The 17,540-nt window shown below is 44.3% G+C and overlaps 1 protein-coding gene across 1 annotated transcript; it reads right to left on the reverse strand.

Annotated features, from left to right (window-relative positions):
• Positions 1-6,263: 6,263 nt before the first annotated feature.
• On the reverse strand, positions 6,264-16,435 carry LOC131558160 (probable G-protein coupled receptor 19). The gene is made up of 2 exons (XM_058805780.1): positions 16,277-16,435; positions 6,264-7,602 (listed from the first exon to the last, which is right to left on the reverse strand). The coding sequence occupies exon 2, from the start codon at positions 7,565-7,567 to the stop codon at positions 6,338-6,340; it is 1,230 nt and encodes a 409-aa protein (XP_058661763.1). The 5' UTR covers positions 7,568-7,602; positions 16,277-16,435; the 3' UTR covers positions 6,264-6,337.
• Positions 16,436-17,540: the final 1,105 nt, after the last annotated feature.

Consider the following 17,540-nt stretch of genomic DNA (forward strand, 5'->3'; position numbering starts at 1 on the left):
TTCTGATGGGGCAGAAACATGGGCACCACTTGTGCTTCATGCAGATGGACAGGAGGTCTGTTACTGCCTCCATCATCCTTGATTGTCTGCAAGCAAAAATCTGTCACTCATAGTTACAGCTCTAACTGCAGCTTTTCCATCTGCACTAGATGCTGTAGTCCATTACCAAATGTAGCATTCCCAGCAGCAATCATTCATTCAAGTTCTGTGGCTTCCATCATGTAGCAGGTCATGCTGTGTTATACATTTTTAGGCCTTAGCTGGGTTTCTGGGAGTCTTTTATTTTGAAACTTGAAGTCTAGCAGTTCCCCTTGAAAACCAGCAAGTGTTTGTGGTTCATGCTTGTTTGCTGCTCTAATGCTCATACTCTTCATCCTTGTTGGGGTGGCTCCTAGGAGTGATACAGGCAAGTCCTCTGGTCAGGAATCTCATCTAGTTCCCTAAATATTGTAGGGTGGTATAGTCATACCCTCTCTGTGTGTAGGCTAGGTAGAGCCTTTCACATGTTTCTCCTCCAGTGAGTAAGCACAGCTGGTTCTCTCTGACAAGCACTGAAGAAAGGAAATGAGCCTGGAAATGCCTCATTTTCCCCCTTACCATGGAAATCTAATCTTCAGCCAGACTCATTCGGCAAGCTAAAGGTGGGTATCTCTTGGAAACTGTCCATGGTCTTAAAATATGCTGTCTGTGCTATTTGGTGTTTACACCAACCCCAGAACTCCTGTTAGGGTTAAATTAGTAAAACTGAATTCAGTGGATGATGATGGACTAAGCACTGCACTAATCCTTCTGGGGAGTGTAAAGCAAGGATGGACCAGATAGTGGCAGCTTCATAAGAAAAATGTCCAGCAGGTCTTGCCTTTTTGTTCCTCTATATATACTGCATGCACAGAATCCTGCAGTGAAGGGGGTACATTTAATTGACTCATCACTTAACTGAGAACATTTTGTAATTATGTGTAAAAAAGAAAAAAAGAAAGTAATCACAGTCTGCTTTCACAATCTGATAATAAGTGTTTGTCAAAGAATCAGTATCAAGTGCTTTTCAAATACCAGCTTAACTTATATCAGGGGTTTATTTTAATGTAGTAGACAAAATTTCAAAAAGCTTCTCTCTTTCTTGAAAGCTGAAATCTGGCCAACTTTGAGATGCCTGTGTCTGATTGTTTTTCTTTTTCTTTCCATTTACATTTTAGGGTGAGGACTAACCTACATCAGTAATGAATCTAGTTTTTCCTGAAGAGCTGGAGAAGGTTTGGGATCATAGCTCCAGTTGCTGCTTTCCAAGAAACTGTAATCTCTATAACCACCTATAAAATTACTGTTTATATAAGAAATAAATGTTTGAGACAAATCTCAAAATGCAGAGAAAGCAGAGGAAAAGCTGAAATAAGAACCACAGTCCACCTCATTGGGCTCAAGAGTTACAGCAGGGGTGACAGAGGATGGATGGGCTGGTGTAGAAATCCCTGTTGGAGGTAAGCTGGGCAGAATACCAGTTTGTCAGTTCCTGCTCTTTGTGTCACTGAGCATTAATTTCTCCAAAAATTATGTCAATAAATTAATTTCTTACATGACTCCATTGTGAATTTGTATGATAAAACATAATTTTCTAATCCACAGTGAAACCTGAGGTGTCCCACACTAAATAGCACATCAGTGGACTAAAATTCAACTGATGCTGATTTTTGGAATGTGCAGATTTTTGTGTGTAGATCTATCATGGCCTTCCAGATATAGGTTGAAATATCTGAAACAGCCCATGGAGTTAAGGGAGGGATTGATTTAAAACATTTTGGCCCATGAACATAGCCCAGAAAAGGTGTCATCAAAGTAAGTACAGTAATAGTGTTAATTTTCCATTTTAATCTGGAATCATATCTGGGATCTCAGATAATGAAAGGGGAAGGAGGTATTTTATAGCTTTCTAATTAGCTAATTACTCTTGTGACAAGTCTGTGTGCAAACCTTCCCAAGGTGATGGTTCTGCAGGGAACTCTTGATGACAACAGTGTTACTATTCGCACTTCAGCAAGCTGCATTTCTCATTACTTTAATCTTAGGGTTCCTCACTTTCTGAAATAAAATAGTAATTAGCTTTTTAATTACTGGTATTTTGCCTTGCTTACCTCCAACAGTGGAGCCAATGTTGTTTGAGAAACAGCCAATTAACCAATTAACTCTTTCAGCTTTTTGGATTTACGCAATCATTTTTTTCCCTATTTTTTTTCATTATCCACTTAATGTCGTCATTTCAGTCCAATGCCACTAAATGAGTGGCATTGTTAATGGAAATTATATTGTCTACACATGCTGGGAGATAAAAAAGGCTGACTGACAGCTGGAGAACAATTATAAAGGTTGTCTGATTTAATCCCTCTGCCCTGAGCTACTTGTGGAATGAGCACAGTTGCAGTTCTGTGAATGTATTCATAAAAAAATGTAGGCAGAATAATGAATGGCCTCTTATGATTGCTTGCATTCACCTTGCATTTTTTTCTCAATCATCTCCTTTGCATGAATCAGGACATTTAAAAAAACCAAATGTGTTTATTACTAATACAGCTTAGCATTGATCTGTCAGAAATACTACCACCAGCTGTAAATTTAAATACCACCTCTTAAAATTATTTTCTTTATTACTCTAAAACTTCTTTCCCCCCATCTTTTGTTAGCATATAACTATTTTTGGATATCAGTGAGAATTTTATAAAGTATCAATTTCAAGTTAATTATAAGGGATAGAGAGAAGTGCAGGGATTGACAAGGATGCTTCTAAGTGCTGATTTCTTCCCTGTGTGCCATTTTTCTGCCATGCTTGGTTGGAAGATCTACACGGGGGTTGTAAGACTAGAGTATCAACACTGGTGCGCTCCAGTTTTGTTTCTGGTGTCAGGAGCCTTCCAAGGAGCACTGAGAGCCTTTGAGGACACAATTTTACTGTAGCAAGGGACAGGGAAAGCTTAGCTGGTAATGTTTCTCAGGCTACAACAAAGATCCAAGTGTGGGGGCCAGTGCTTGGCAGCAATTGTTTCTCCTGGATAAAGTGGCATTTGGAAGCCTGGCTCTCTTCAAACTCCTCTTCTGCCCTTCAAAGAAAAATGGAACTTGAGTTGCTTTTCATTAAATATTTCCCCTGAAGACCAGTCTCCAGTGATTCGTTACCTGGTTAGGAATTTCTTCTGGCAGTAAACATGTTACATGTGCAGGATGTGATCTTTGAAGATGCTGCTGTGGTGATGGCCACATCCTCAGCATCCCTCTTACAGAAAAAAAAAAACCTACAAGGCCAAGAATGAAGATTGTGACAAAGATGCCCTGAGTGAGTGTGAAAGACCAAGTCAATAATGTGGCAAGAGCTGTTTTAGAGTTTGCAAAAAGCCAGAGAGGGCAGATGAGCTCCTAGCATCGAGTTAATGCGATCAGGGCTACTCCTACTACTGCATTTACAGCTAGCTGGTGGCTAATCTGAAATCTTGCTAACTCTGGATATTTCTTCATCATTTTCCCTCCTGTGTTTGGATCAATATGGGGAGGGACTTTCTGGAGTGTGTGTAGAAGTGGAGATGGTAAATCTCCAGGGCTGAAGAGAAGAGCTGGAGTGCCTTTGGAAATAGGTGGGTAATTACATCCATCTGTATGTGCCTTCTGCTGCCTAATTCTACATGGCTTCAAAAATATTCAAGTCCTTGATCAGTCCCGCTTCCCCAAAAGCATCTCTTACTGGTGCATGCAGAGAAAAAGCTTGTGTCTGCCCAGGCATGAGACAAGAACAAATCTAATTATTTAGTGGTATAATATTTCTTTTTCTATTCCCCTGCAAATGTAGGAAAGCTGGTGTAAAATGGTTGAGATGCTGCACACAAAAGAATTACTGCCATCTTTGTCACTTCTGAATATTATCCAGGGACCATTTTCATGAAACAAATTAAAGACCTTGTGTGTGTTAGCAGTAGTGTAGAAAAAAAATCTGTGGTTTAGTCCAGACTGCTCATCAGGAGGTGACATTTATACAACAATCTTCCTGTAGGTGTGTTATGTTTTACTAGAAGCCAGTTCAAATAAAGCTTCTGTAATTTATAACGGCCTATTCCACAACACTTGCTAAGTTGAAAAGAGCCAACTAATAAAGACATATTGACTTACAGAATCACTTAAGGAGTTAATAACCCTTCCTTTGAGCATATGGGTCTGGCCTTAATAAACTTCAGATCTGCTTTTTGTTCTTTTAAACAGGAAGAATCTGATATTGAGAAGGGCTGAGCACTCAGAATTTCAGCTGCAATTGATGGCGTGTTTTCAGCACCTTGGAAAACCAACTCCTAAATCAATGTCAGTTAAATCTGAATTTAAATGGGTTGAGTTGAGGAGACTGAAAAAACTCTGGGGATTCTTAAGTGGGCATATGGAAACCCTTAAGTCCAATTATTGGTGATAGCCATTTTGGTGTCACCTCCGTGAGGCTGGTGGAAAAATAGGAACAAGTGAAGTGAGTTTCTGCTTCTCACTGGAAATTTTTAAAGTATACTTAACTGAAAATCCAACTTTCTGCTGAAATAAAAAGGAAGGGACATAATTGGACAATTTGTAATAGGAATTCCCAAGGGCAAGCCACTTACTACCAAGTATAAACAGTAGTGATGGAATTTCTACTTAACATGTGTCTGCTTAATGGAAAAAAAAAAGCCTAATGGTTGGCACTGTATCATGTTCTTACACAGAGAACATTTAAAACTAAGGAATGGATGGGCAAGAGACCCAGGAGTGCTTTCTCCCAGAACCTCCCCTTTGTAGATGGGCTTGAGATGTGTTTGTGGAGTTTATTCTGTTTGTTTTGTGTCTATATTGATCAGGCAAATCCTACAGAATTTTCCATTTCTTGCTTAGATAATTCATGATCTGCCTTCTGTCTCTGGCACCTCTGGGGCCTTGGCAAACCAGGAGGTACCTGGCATTGGTGCTACCAAACCCATTTGTCCTTAACCTGCCTGTCCACCTGTCCCTCACCTGTCCTAAAATCATGGAAGCAGTGAGAAAGCTTTTTCCTTGCTCTTGTGTTTTTACCAGGGTAGTCTGGTAAAAGCAAGCAGAGCCAAGCTCACTCTGCTACAAGTGGGATTGGGATTTTACTGGTGTGGAAAGGTGGTTTGAGAGACCCAGCCTCCAGACTTCACTTATGGTGATGATGTCAGTGCAGAGCTACCAGCTCTTTCAGCCTGGGGACATTGTGTCCCTAGCTGCTGTGTCACGGCAATCCTGGACTTTTCCTGGCAAACTTCTGTAGGGAAAAACCTTTTGAAAGGTGGGGAAGCACGGTAGACTTGAAGAAACAAGTGTCCTGTGTGCCTCTGGACTCTGACCTAGCAGGAGTGGGTAACCATGAACCTGTGGTCCTCTGTCACCTCAGGGCTCATTCTATTCAGTTCCTTTATTATTTCTTTAATAAAACTACAAACCAAAAGAAGAACTGTTATGTTTCAATCTCCAATCCAAAGCTGAAAATAATATGAAATTACCTGCTTAGCCTAGATCTGATTTTGCTGTGTCAGAGGTGATTAAATGTCAAAGGAAAACTAAGCATATGGTGGTGTTTCAGCAAGAAACAGCCAGGTCAGAATCTGAACCAGACAGAAAATACTGGTCTTGACTCACTTTCAAGGTCGTCTCTTCTCCTAATTCATGGGAGTTTTTTGCTAGTGGCTTTAATCAGAAATATCAGATCCTTATTTAATGGGGATTTCTGAATTTGTGAAACACATACTGTAAGTGTCCCTGTGGTCAGTGAGGGTTCTTCCAACCCTGCTTTGTGTCGTAGAGGATGAGGAAGGAAGTTTTTTACCAGACATGTAGGATTATTTCTCAGCCAACAGGGCCCCCATATGGACATCTTACCTGTGGGCTCTCAATAGGATGGACAACCCCTGTGCAACTGTACTTGCAGGGACATAGGGGAAGGAAGCCTGGATGGCTTTGGGTGGATTTAGGCATTTATGCACCGTGGCCCATCCTGTAAAGGGATTAAAACAAGCAGTTTTTCTTTCTTTTCCTTTTCTCCCTACAGACAGAGAGTGTAAGGACTTTTGTTTTGCAGATAAGCACTGCTTGTGATTGTAGGAGAGGAGTTTCCCAAAGCAGAATGTAGTAAGGGAAATGAAATGGAACAAATGCATCAAACCCAAGGCATTTAATAAAATAAAAAATCTCTTTTCCACCCTCTCCCCTCCCAATCCCCCCACAAAAAACTGGGTTAAAAATGTGTAGCTATACATTGGTTCCAAAGGAGAGAAAATTCCTTCTTCTGGGGGTACAGAGTAACTTTTCAAAACAATGCAGCCAACTAGACAAACGTGTTTGGGGGATTGGACGGAATGGGCCAGGCAAGCTTTCTTTCCTTGGCTTCCCTGTTAAAAGCATCATAGGTGGAGTCTTTGGTGACACTTTTGGCTGTAGCTGGAATATCTGCAATACCAACATGATTTTTTTTTGCTATCCTGGAACTGGTGGTGATGGTGTATGCATTGCTTCTGTAGCATTTCATGGCAGACATGCAAAAAGTTTCTTTCATCCCTCTTCTGAAGTTTGCATTATAGATGGAGTAGAGGGTTGGCTTGGAGGCTGAGGAACTGAAAGAGATCCAGGTGATGGCCAGGAAAAGCAAGGAGCTCTTTCTGTAGTCTGTTTCCTGTGGGTGCCACAACTGTACCATGAAGAAAGGCAGCCAGGACAGGAAGAACATTGAGTTTAACATTAAGAACATCTTGATGGTTTTCACTTTTGCTCTCGGAACAATATTTGTTGTTCTCCTGACAGTCATTCCATCTGTGCCTATTCTCCAAATGTACTTAATGACTTTCTGGTAAAAAAGGATAATGAAGAGGGATGGGATCATAAACACCAGGAGGAGGTGGGTGATACTGTAGGCAGATCCTTGCCAAGAGCTGGGGAGAAAAAAGTTGCAGTGCTGGTCGCTATTGGAGCCGTAGAGAAAACTGGCCGGTGACGCAAACAGAGCACCACAGAGCCAGGAGGCCAAAATCATTTTTTTGGCTTTCCCCCTGGACACTTTGAAGCTCAGGGGGTAGACAATGGTGTAGAATCGATCCACGCTGATGGCGAGGAGCACGTAGAGCTGGACCCCGGGCGTGAGGTACTGGATGTACCTGACCAGCCGGCACACGCCGCTGCCCAGCACCCAGCGCCCGCAGCTCAGCTGCAGCAGCAGGAAGGGCGCGCTCCCCACGCTGCTCACCAGGTCTGCACACGCCATGGACGCCACAAAGTAGTTGGTGGTGGACTGTGTCCTTCTGCTCCTGTGGATCACTAAGCAAACCAGGAAGTTTCCCATGACAGAGATCAGCCACAGCACTCCCCAAACCACGCTGGCAGCTGCGATTTCCCCTGGCCTCAGCCCATACTCTACCAGAGAGTGGTTCCTGCTCAGGCTGGCTCCTGGGAATGGAAGTTCTGCCATCTCGTAGCCAGCAGGAGGGGAGGAGGCTTTGGGGCTGCTCGTGTTCTGCGTCAGGAGCAAGGTAAAGAGAAGAACAGGACCACTGCTGTTATCCATGCTGTGAGAAAACTCGGCTACGTCTTTTGCTCACGCTGCAGACAGAGAGGAGAGAAAAAGTTCTCTTGAACAACTGTGCATGAAAAGCCCACCTTAACCTACAAAAGAATATTCTCAGTAGTAGAAATATATACTGTATTTCTGTATATTTCTATTGTATACTGTATATTTCTGTACATTGTATATTGTATAGAAATATATTCTATATTTCTCTGCTAACACCGAAATGCAGCTTCTGGGTTCCACTGCAGGCTGTGTCAGGGGGATCCCACCCCATTCCCTGGCTAGTCTGAGGTGGCTGCCAGCCTTTCATGCCCTTTCACATACTTTCACTTTTTTCCTCACAGACCCACCCCACATCTGTACCATGTGCACCATGACCCCAACCCTGCCTTCATGGGAGGGATGAGAAGGGCAGGACTCCTTGGCCAACACAGAGGGTCCTCAGGTAATAAGAGCCACAGTCTAGAGAAATTTCTGGACCATTACCATGTATGTCCACCAACCCTGAGCAGACCAGGTTGTAGCCCCCTTTTTTGTGTGGTTTTCCTTGGAGCAGGATGTCTGTGGTGGGAAGCTCTTCTCTTGGGGCTGGGGTGCTGCCCAAGGAGACTTCCCGGGATTGAGCACCCTTACCAGCAGTCTCACACCTCTGGAAGAATGACTGTTCTAATCTGGAGTGATCTTTAGACCCTTGTGGATGAAGTGAGCCAAATTTCTGGAGCCCTTCAGTGAGAGGCCTTTGGGGTGTGCACTTTGGGCCATCATTCTTGTCCATGGAGTAACGATGTCCCCAACTGGTGACACCAAACCTACCACCTGTCAAATGTCACTGCCTGTGAGTTACAGTTTGTCTGAGGGTGTTACCTGTGTGAAATTGTTCTCCTGCACCCTCCTGGCAGACACACCACAGATTGTGATGGGTGTGGCCTCCTGTTCTATGCCTATTGCTAGATAGCTTCCAGTGTTGAGCTTAGCCAGATGGTTGGGTTGGTTTTAGCCTGTTGCAGGGATAAAATGGAAAAATAGCTAATTTTAGTGGCTATACATATGCAAACACCCTGCTGCTGTCTGATGTCCTTTCAGTCATCATCTTGACATGCAAAGCCTTTTACTCACTAGACATACAAAATGTTATCTATGGGTCTACTGTGAGAATGCTGAACTCCAGAGCTTGATACTGTGCAAGATAAATCAGGATTCAGTTAATGACTGGAAGATCAAAAAGTTAATCCAGGAAGCCAAATGAACAAGCTCAAAAAGCCACCACCATCCACCTCAGCTTTCCAAGTGATGCAGGTGTGCCTTCTGATGGGCTTTTTCCAGTGTTTCACTGAGGCTTTTTGCTGTGCCTACTCTGGCTCTGCATCTACCACCCATTATTGTCTCCTTGTCTTCGCACTCAGAGTGAAGCCTGAAAGCACAGAGCCACAGGATGAATTTGGGGTCTCACTCCTTGTGCTATTTTGCATGTCTCCTTCAATAATGCAGTGCAAAAAAATCATCAGATGAGGAAGAAGAAAATAAGTAATAATTTCTTGGTGTGGTTATAGAAGATTTTTTTCCTCTAGCTTTTTAGAACCTGTACTTAGTGCGGCTTAGTATTGTCAGTGCAACCTGCTAAATTACCTGTTAGAATTATCTGTAATAAAATAATACATGCGGAGGCTATTAACTAGATAGAAAGGAACATTATGGGATAATTTTCTTCCTTAATTTCCCTTCTTGCCATGCAGAAGTATGTGCCATTTAAAAACAGCCAGCTGTACGAATTAAGCCTCGTAGAAGAATAATCAGATAAAATGTCTTGACCAGTACTGAAGAGCAGCGGAAGTCTGGTACAAAAATGAAATGGCCTTTCCAAGCTGTTAAAATAGGCAGAGTTGCTAACACTGTTCTCGTGATGTTTCTCCTTGTGAGCCAAATCTGCTCAGACCTGACACATTTAGTTTTGCAGGTGGGTAAACCCCAAAACAGTTACAGGGCTGCAGTGCCCAGGTAGTACTTTTTGGGGTTTTTTTCTGATGTATCTTGCTTAAGAGTCAGGCCAACCACTGCTCGCAGGAGAGCCTGGGTTACCTGCAAACACACCTTGGAGAAGAGAGGGATTGAGCAGCCCTGGGCAGAGAACAGCATGACCCCAGTGGGGAACAACCAGTGGGTGCCCAAAGGAAGGAGAATTCCAGGAGATGAATCCAGCTGCCCTGGGCCAGTGCTTGGCTGGCAGAGGAAGGAACACAAGGATGGAAGAGCTGCCCATGTTCAGCACAGATGGTCCTCGTGTGCTGCTGCTGCTTCCCTCGCTGTCAGTGGAACAGGAGAGGCACCCAGCAGAGGGACATCTCATGCTGAATTTTTTGATTATTCTTTAGAAAACTCCCAGGTCATTTAGCCCACTGCCCATGAGGCACAGGTGAAAATATAGCTGCAATTATAGGGAGTTTAACTAACTTGAGCCTAGGATTTCACTGGTTGTACAGCAATTATTTGCTTTATTTTTCAAAAAAGTAAAAAGCTATCTGATTAACCACTGTACTCTGACATTCCTGCATTTGTAGTCATAGGTAATCTTTTCTTCAAATGGACCAGAAATTAATTTCTTTTATTTTAAATGGTCTCTATTCAAGCTTATTTTCCTTATGTGGCACTGAGATCAGGATCATGCCCTGATTTAATACTAAGAATCTGAGTGTCTATGGTCCAGCATGTATTTTTCTTCAGTGAGCAATTCTGGTTTCTATGAGTCTGTTTTTTATAGTGGAGACTTGAACTTTTGCATTATGAGTAATGCTCTAAAAGGAAACAGGATCATAAAAAGCTCAGCATAAGCACAACTCTTTATGGATCTGAGATGCAGGTAACTGGAGATACCATGGCTTGCTGCATTATTTATCCCCAATTCCCATGTTTGTATTTGCTACACTGTTTGCTGAAATATGGTTTAAGTGTTAGGGAACCATTCCACTTGCAAATATCAGGTCCATAAAAACCAGTGATGAATTCTGTCAGCTCCCTCTGCCCTGAAGGTCCATAATTAAAGATTTAGAAGCACAACAAGTAAAAATTATGTATAGCAAGTAGGTGAGCCCTAATGACATTTTTAGTTAACAAAAATGCTTGTATTAATTTTCCTTTAAATCAATATAATACTGACCTGAATGGCTGCTTTCCAGTAATTGTGAGTCTGTGTGGATTCAGCAGTGCCAAAAATCCCACTTTGTTTTTCAAGCATTTTAGAGTGGGAATCCTTTTTAAAACTGGTATGAGGGAGGCCTTTCTGTATTTCTGTTTAAAAACCTACTTCTTTGTGCATTAGCTTTGGAAAAGAAAGAGCATGAGAGATGACTCATAACCATTGAAGAGGGATTTCCTGGTGCCACAGTTCCATTTTACTGACCTTAATTTGCAGTTTGGAAACCAAATAGCTCCATTTTGAGCTGATAGCTCTCCATAACAGATCTGTTACTTAGAGATTAACTGTTTGAGCCACAAAAACTTCATGCAAGCACTGCCACGTCTACTTGGCTATTGCACAAAGTCCCTGTGGCATAGTCACTGTGTGTTTGCATGTTCACTGTCCTGTCTAAAATTGCAACAACCATTGCAACTTGGAAGAGCAAAACCTAATAAGATTCAAAAAGGAAGGCAGTAAATGGGATTTTTAAAATGTTTAATCAAAAGAAAAAGCATTTTGTTTCCCAAATAGTGTTTTTCAATATTAGAAATGCGGCTAAATAAGCACATCATTGTATGTTACTTGACCTAAGCACTAGCAGAGGGGCTTTTTTATTCAACATTTTTTACCTCTCTGTATCATAGCTGCAGAACACCAGACAAGCATTGGCCAAGCAAATTATTTCAAAAGCATTAAGCTGGTCATTTACTTCATAAAATTCCCTCTCTGGAGAGTATCTCGGGAAGAGCCGCCAGACTGGAAGAGAAATGCTTCATCTAACTGAGTGTAATGAACATTAGGAGTGTGAGTAAATTGAATCAGAGTGGGGGAAGGGGGCTTTTGTCTGGCTGTGAGATGCTAGAAGATGACATCCACCCTGCCTAAATTCAGATGAACTGCCCTGTGAGTGCAATGTGTAGAAATCCCTTTGTAGAAGAGTTTTAGCCTCTCTCTGTCCCTTGCTGTGCAGAGATGCTGTTGTGCATATTGAGGCCATTTAGTCCTCCTGCTTCCTGCAGAGGAATGCAGATGCACATGCTTCTGCAAGCACTCAGTTTCCCTGCCAGTCCTTCCCTCTGCTCTGGTGCTCATAAAAATCCTCAGCTCTTTGCCCTGCTCCTCTTACCAAGGCGTTTCTATTCTCTGGGCCTTGCTCTGAAAATCTCTCCAGGTGAATGTGTTCCTCCTCACTCTCTGCATTCCAGTATGTAGGGATAGGAAACATCTGCCCCTATTTCATCCAGAGAATAACATGTTTTGAGTGCAGCAAAGCCTTTGAGACCCATACCCACACCTCACGTGCTGCTGCCTGCTCTCTAGCTTCACCCAGCTGGTGGAGATCCTTGTCCCACAATGTGGAAACCAAGGATGACAGGGCTGTAAGCAAGGATTGGCTCATGGATGGAGCTCTCAGTGCAGGTGTGGACATGGCTCAGCTGATGGTAAAAGCTTCTGAGCTGAACTGATGGAGTAATTCCAGTTCTGGCCCCTCAGTTTGGGAAGGACATTGAGATGTTTGAGTGCATCCAGAGGGGGCAGTGAGACTGGAGAGGGGCTGGGAACACAAACCCTGTGAGGAACAACTGCGGGAGCTGGGGGTGTTTAGCCTGGAGAAAAGGAGACTCAGGGGTGCCCTTATCACTCTCCACAACTCCTGAAAGGTGGCTGCACTCAGGTGGGGTTGGGCTCTTTCTCCAGGCAGCACTGACAGAGCCATAGGACGCAGTCTCAGTCTGCACCAAGGGAAATACAGGTTGGGTATTAGGAAAAAGTTTTTCACAGAAAGAGTGATAAAATTCTGGAATGGCCTGCCTGGGGAGGTGGTGGAGTCACCATCCCTGGGTGTGTTTAAAACAGACTGGATGTAGCACTGGATGCCAGGGTTTAGTTGAGGTGTCAGGGAATGGGTTGGACTCAATGATCTTGAAGGTCTCTTCCAACCCAGTCATTCTGTGAGTGACCTGATCTGTGTTTTCGCATCTTACATCAGGTTCTGAGGGCCTAACCTGTACTGAGGGGTGAGGTCATAGGAGCAGGAAGTATGGATGGAATCAAATAAAAGAAGGAAATATTCTAATTTTCAGCACATCTAAAGAATATTTGCTGTATGTTGGAGGAAATTCAGGGCAACCAGGCAGAGTCAGCCATCGGCCTTCTTTGGCTCTTCAAGTTGTTTTCTGACTGTTTTAACAAGGTGTTGAAACTGAGGACAAGGATATAATACTGCAACACCTGCCAGGATTGGAATAAATTTTTATTTCTTGTGCTGGCTGCTTTGGGGAGAATCCTTTCTGAGCTTCATCCTTCTGACTGAGCTTAGTGAGGAGTGCGACATGCAGTAGCTAACTGGAACAAAAACAGGGTCCATCTCTTCCTTCTGGGTCTTTCAGCTCACACCTGGAGCAGTTAACTGGTTAAGGGCAATTCCACAAGGTATGATTTTGATGAGCAAGCAGGATTCAAACCCCTACACAAGTCCCAGGTCACTGCATTTTGGCTGAGTCTCCTTAATAGATGTTGCCATTTCCTGAAGTTCATTATGGTTTTAAATGCTCTGGGAGCAATGGCTTTTCCCTGCATTTGGAATGAATTTTTCTCATGTATTTACTGGGGGTTAAGACTGACCTAGAGGAAGTTACTGTAGGTCTGTTAACCTGGGGTAAGCTGCTAAAACCCAGTAATTATTCATGCACCCAAACCTTGAGATGTTTATTCTCTGTTGGCACTGAGAAGGAGCCCTTACTATAACTGCAGATACACCCAACATCATGCTCTGGTCCAGGTACAGGCAGTGGTAAAATGTGAGCCAGATCTGTGCTCAGTGTTACTCAGATGAACACCCTCACCTCCTCAGAGGACACCAAGCATTTTAAAAACAGGCACACAATGGTTGCAAGTCTCTTCTTGGAGATGTAACTCTTGCCCCCAAAGGACAGCCCCTCAGGTTTAAGCATTTCAGGGCTTTATTTTATCCTCCCACTGCTGGGATTATGCAAAACTCCAGATGAGCCCTAAATGTCTAAAAATGATGATCTCAAAATGGTGGCAGAGCCCAGATCTGTGCCCAGTGTGACTGTGGGGGCACAAAAAAGTGGGAGCAAGCAGAAGAAGGACTGACCTAATTTCCAACTCTGTTGTCACAACAGCTTCCACCTACTGGAATTGTCCAAAATGAGTGTAGAGAAGCTTGAAATACATCTCTGGAGACTTTTTGTCCTCCCTGATGGGGATGGAGTGTGTCCTTGGGCATGGCTAGCCTGTACCCTTCCGTGATTCAGCGGTAGAAATATAGCTGCTCTCTCCCACGTGCTTGCATCAATTTTTGGCAACACCAGGCCCTGCCCACAGCCCAGCACATCCTTCTGCTCTGTGTGAGGAACATGGTGCTTACCAGGGCTGCTTTGCCATGGTGGGTGTTGACAGATAAGCACTGGTGAATCTCATGCCTGGCTGATTTCTCTGCCCATCTCTCAGAAATTCTCACCCTCTCCCCCACAGGGAAAATGCACCAGCAGATCTCTCACCAGCAGGGAGCACGAGCTTTCCCCCTAGGAGAGCCTGAAGAATTTTTTTTTTACTGTTGGTTTTGTGTGGAAAGGTTATGTAGAAAGGAATTCTTGACAGGACATGTTGTGAAAATGGATTTCTCATCACACAAGGCGTTCGTGTGGCAGCAGGATTTTTGCACTGGTGTGAACATTTGGGATGTGAGAGTTCCTGTCATGGGGCTCCAGACCCTTCTTGGTGACATGGAACTGGTGCTCACAGGGCACAGGTGACAGGGAGTAGGGTGGCAGTGGTGGATTATAACCAGAGATGCCTGAGGTGCTTCCAGGAGGACTTATCAACAGGAATGAGAGGAGCAGACCTGCATGAGCAGTAGAACAGCTCTCACACAGGCCTCTGCCTGAGGATACAGCCAGTAGGGACAGCATTTCAGTCCTCCTACACCTGCTGGGCTGGAGAAGCTGGGAGGGCTGAAGGCCATGCACAGCCCAAAGCTGGGTTGGAAATGCCTGATGTGGAGATGATTGTGGGAAGGGATCTCTCTGCTGGGCAGGGCTCAGGGAGGAGAAAAGCAGCCACTGAGGCAAGGTGTCAGCTCCTGATCTGGAGATGCCTTCATGGATGGGGTGCCAGTTGCAAGAACTGTGTTTGCTGCCTCCCATCTTTCTAGGGAAGGATGGAAGCTGCTGGAGTGCAGAAATCCCAGGCACAAAAGGGCTGCGTCGTGCTTTGGTGCTGGGGGAACTGGTGGGGAGGGTGAGCCGACTCCACCTGAGGATGTTGGGGATTTATTTTGCATGGTCTGACTGAAATTGCTCTCTGTCAAACACCTGAGAGAGGGTGCCTGGTGGGGCTGCAAAGGAAAATGCAGGCGGAGTTCATAGGGTGAGAGCCATGTGTGGAACTGCACAGCACAGCTCAGCAAACAGAGGACTCACAGGTGAGCTGGGGGGAGGGAGAGTCTGCAAGCTCTTATTTTGAGACAAGGAGCACAGCTCCCCAAATGGGTCCAAAGTGTAGAGATTCCTCCCCTCACTGACTCATCTGAGACCAGAATGCTTAAAATAAATCAGAAACCAAGCTTACTCATAAATCAAGTTTCAAAAAAACCCCATATTTAGACACCCAAATAATCTTTTAGGATGCCTCTGGGTTGGCAACCAGTTTTTCTGCAAACCAAGGCACTTGTTTAAGTGGTTAAGAGTGACTTTAACAACAAACCTTCAAGAACCACATCTGAGAACCTTTGCCACAAAGAACTGGCTATGAATCCTGCCTCATACACACAAATGGCCTTTTGAAAGCAGAAGGCAGCTTTGCTTCCCCCTTACTCCGTGGAGCCAACATACTGTTTGACATGCTGGAAGCCAGCTGGATAAATGGGAAATATTGCTATGCATTCTTAGAGAGTCTGTGCCTGAATTAGCTAAAGCAGAGCAGCCCTCTTGCCTGTGCTGGCTAGGGATAAACAAAGATTGCTCTGCCTGTGGGGTTTTCCTGAGTAGCTGCACCAAGGCACCCGCAGGGAAAAAGGGAGACAGCGCATTCAGAAAGGATATTTTCAAATTAATGACTGAAAAATACAAAAGCAGCTGTTCTACAGCAATAACGTGAGGAAGGAAGAAGCTGCTTGAATGCATTCAGAGAGAGAAAAAAAACAGTTGAGCAGATCGGTCTGCTCCATTGCTGTAAAGTAATTTTCTGTTTTCACTGAACTGATGTCAGGAGGTAACACATAAGTAACATATTGAAATAAGTAACATAATTGAAAGATAATAAATATAGATAGAGAGAATGTAGATTTGTCCAGACAATATAGGTAGTTATTCTGAAGTAATTCTACACATCGCCCCTGCTTTCAGCATAATAAGCTTAAAATTCAAGCCCCACAGAACATTTTCTCCGGAGGAATGAGTCCTCCTGGCTAATCCCCAAGTGATTTAAATGCACATCAGATAAATTACAGGGAAAGATCGTGCAGGGAGAATTACCCCTTTGGCTACAGCAGCCCCCAAGCACCCACATACCTGCTCCAAAGCATAATCCCAGAGGCGCTGCTCTCCTCCTCGTTATCCCGAGCGAAGTCCCGCTCATCCTGGGAGCCCCGCGCTGCCTCCAGGGCTGCAGCTGCTGCTGGCAAAGGGAGGGCCGGGCTGTTCCGGCTCTCTCCCGCACCGGAGGAGAGGATGGCGGTGGGCAGGGCTGCCCGCTGCCCGGCCGCTCTCGGCGCCGCCGGGACGCGGATGGCGCGGCCCGGCCGCCGCTCCCGCCCCGTCGGGGCATCAGCACCGCGGACAGCGCCACACCGGGAGCGCCTCGGGGACGCCGCGGGGACACCGGGGGGACTCCGGGAGGGCGCCGGGGCTGGGCCGCCCCCGGCCCGCGGCGGGGCCCGGCTGCCGGCGCTGACGCGCCCGTTGCCATGGCGAGGATGCTTTCCTCCCGCCATGGTCGCCATGGGACCCCGCAGCCTGAAAGGAGAGGAGAGAATGAATAACGGGAGGGAGGTGGGGAGAATGTTTAACTAGTTTCCTCCGGGAATTGGCGCCTTCTTTCTTTTTTTCCCTTATATTTATTTATTTATTTATTTATTTATTTATTTATTTTTTAAATTCCCATATGGATACTGAAACTCAGCCCGGTCCGTATCCCTGCTCTGCCCCCGATTTAAAATTCAGCACTTTTTTGTTTTTTGGGGAATGACACTGGCACAATTTCCTTATGTTCTCTGTCGCATACACTTTATTAAGTGTATTTATATACATATATGTACATTTTATTTACCAAGCTGGAATAATAACAACCCGCCCACCCCAAATCTCAATCAGCTTTCTCTCACAAACGGTTTTCCCGCAGCTGCATAAATTGTATCACACTGCAAGTTGGAGGAAGGAAGGGATCATTTTAGCCCTGACAAACTTTCTGCCCGTGAACTAAGCAAGAAATTTGTTTGGAGCATGGATTTCTATAATTTTTGGGGTTTCTGACTTGAAATGCGTTGGTAAACTGAACCAATAAAGGCTGGGCATTCTCCTTTGTTTTCCCTCGTTTTGCAGTGGAAAAATCCAAATATATTTTATGATTGTTTTTACTCTATGTCTTTAGTAGAGAAAAAGTACAGTTTTTAATTGAAAAATACTGTCAAGGAAGAAATAATCCATGTGGTTTTTTCCCCACTAATTGCAGTCAGTTTCCTGTATTTTACACTACTAACAGTGGAGTGGGCACCCTGGGAATCAGGTCAGAAACATGGAATAATAGAAATAGGTAAGGTGTGGGCAGAGTTTTTGA

Source organism: Ammospiza caudacuta, chromosome 5, assembly GCF_027887145.1.
Source record: "Ammospiza caudacuta isolate bAmmCau1 chromosome 5, bAmmCau1.pri, whole genome shotgun sequence".
In the NCBI taxonomy this organism is placed as follows: Eukaryota; Metazoa; Chordata; class Aves; order Passeriformes; family Passerellidae; genus Ammospiza; species Ammospiza caudacuta.

Bases quoted from the DNA above. Each gene is read 5' to 3' on its own strand.
- LOC131558160 (XM_058805780.1), bottom strand. From the start codon at position 7,567: ATGGATAACAGCAGTGGTCCTGTTCTTCTCTTTACCTTGCTCCTGACG.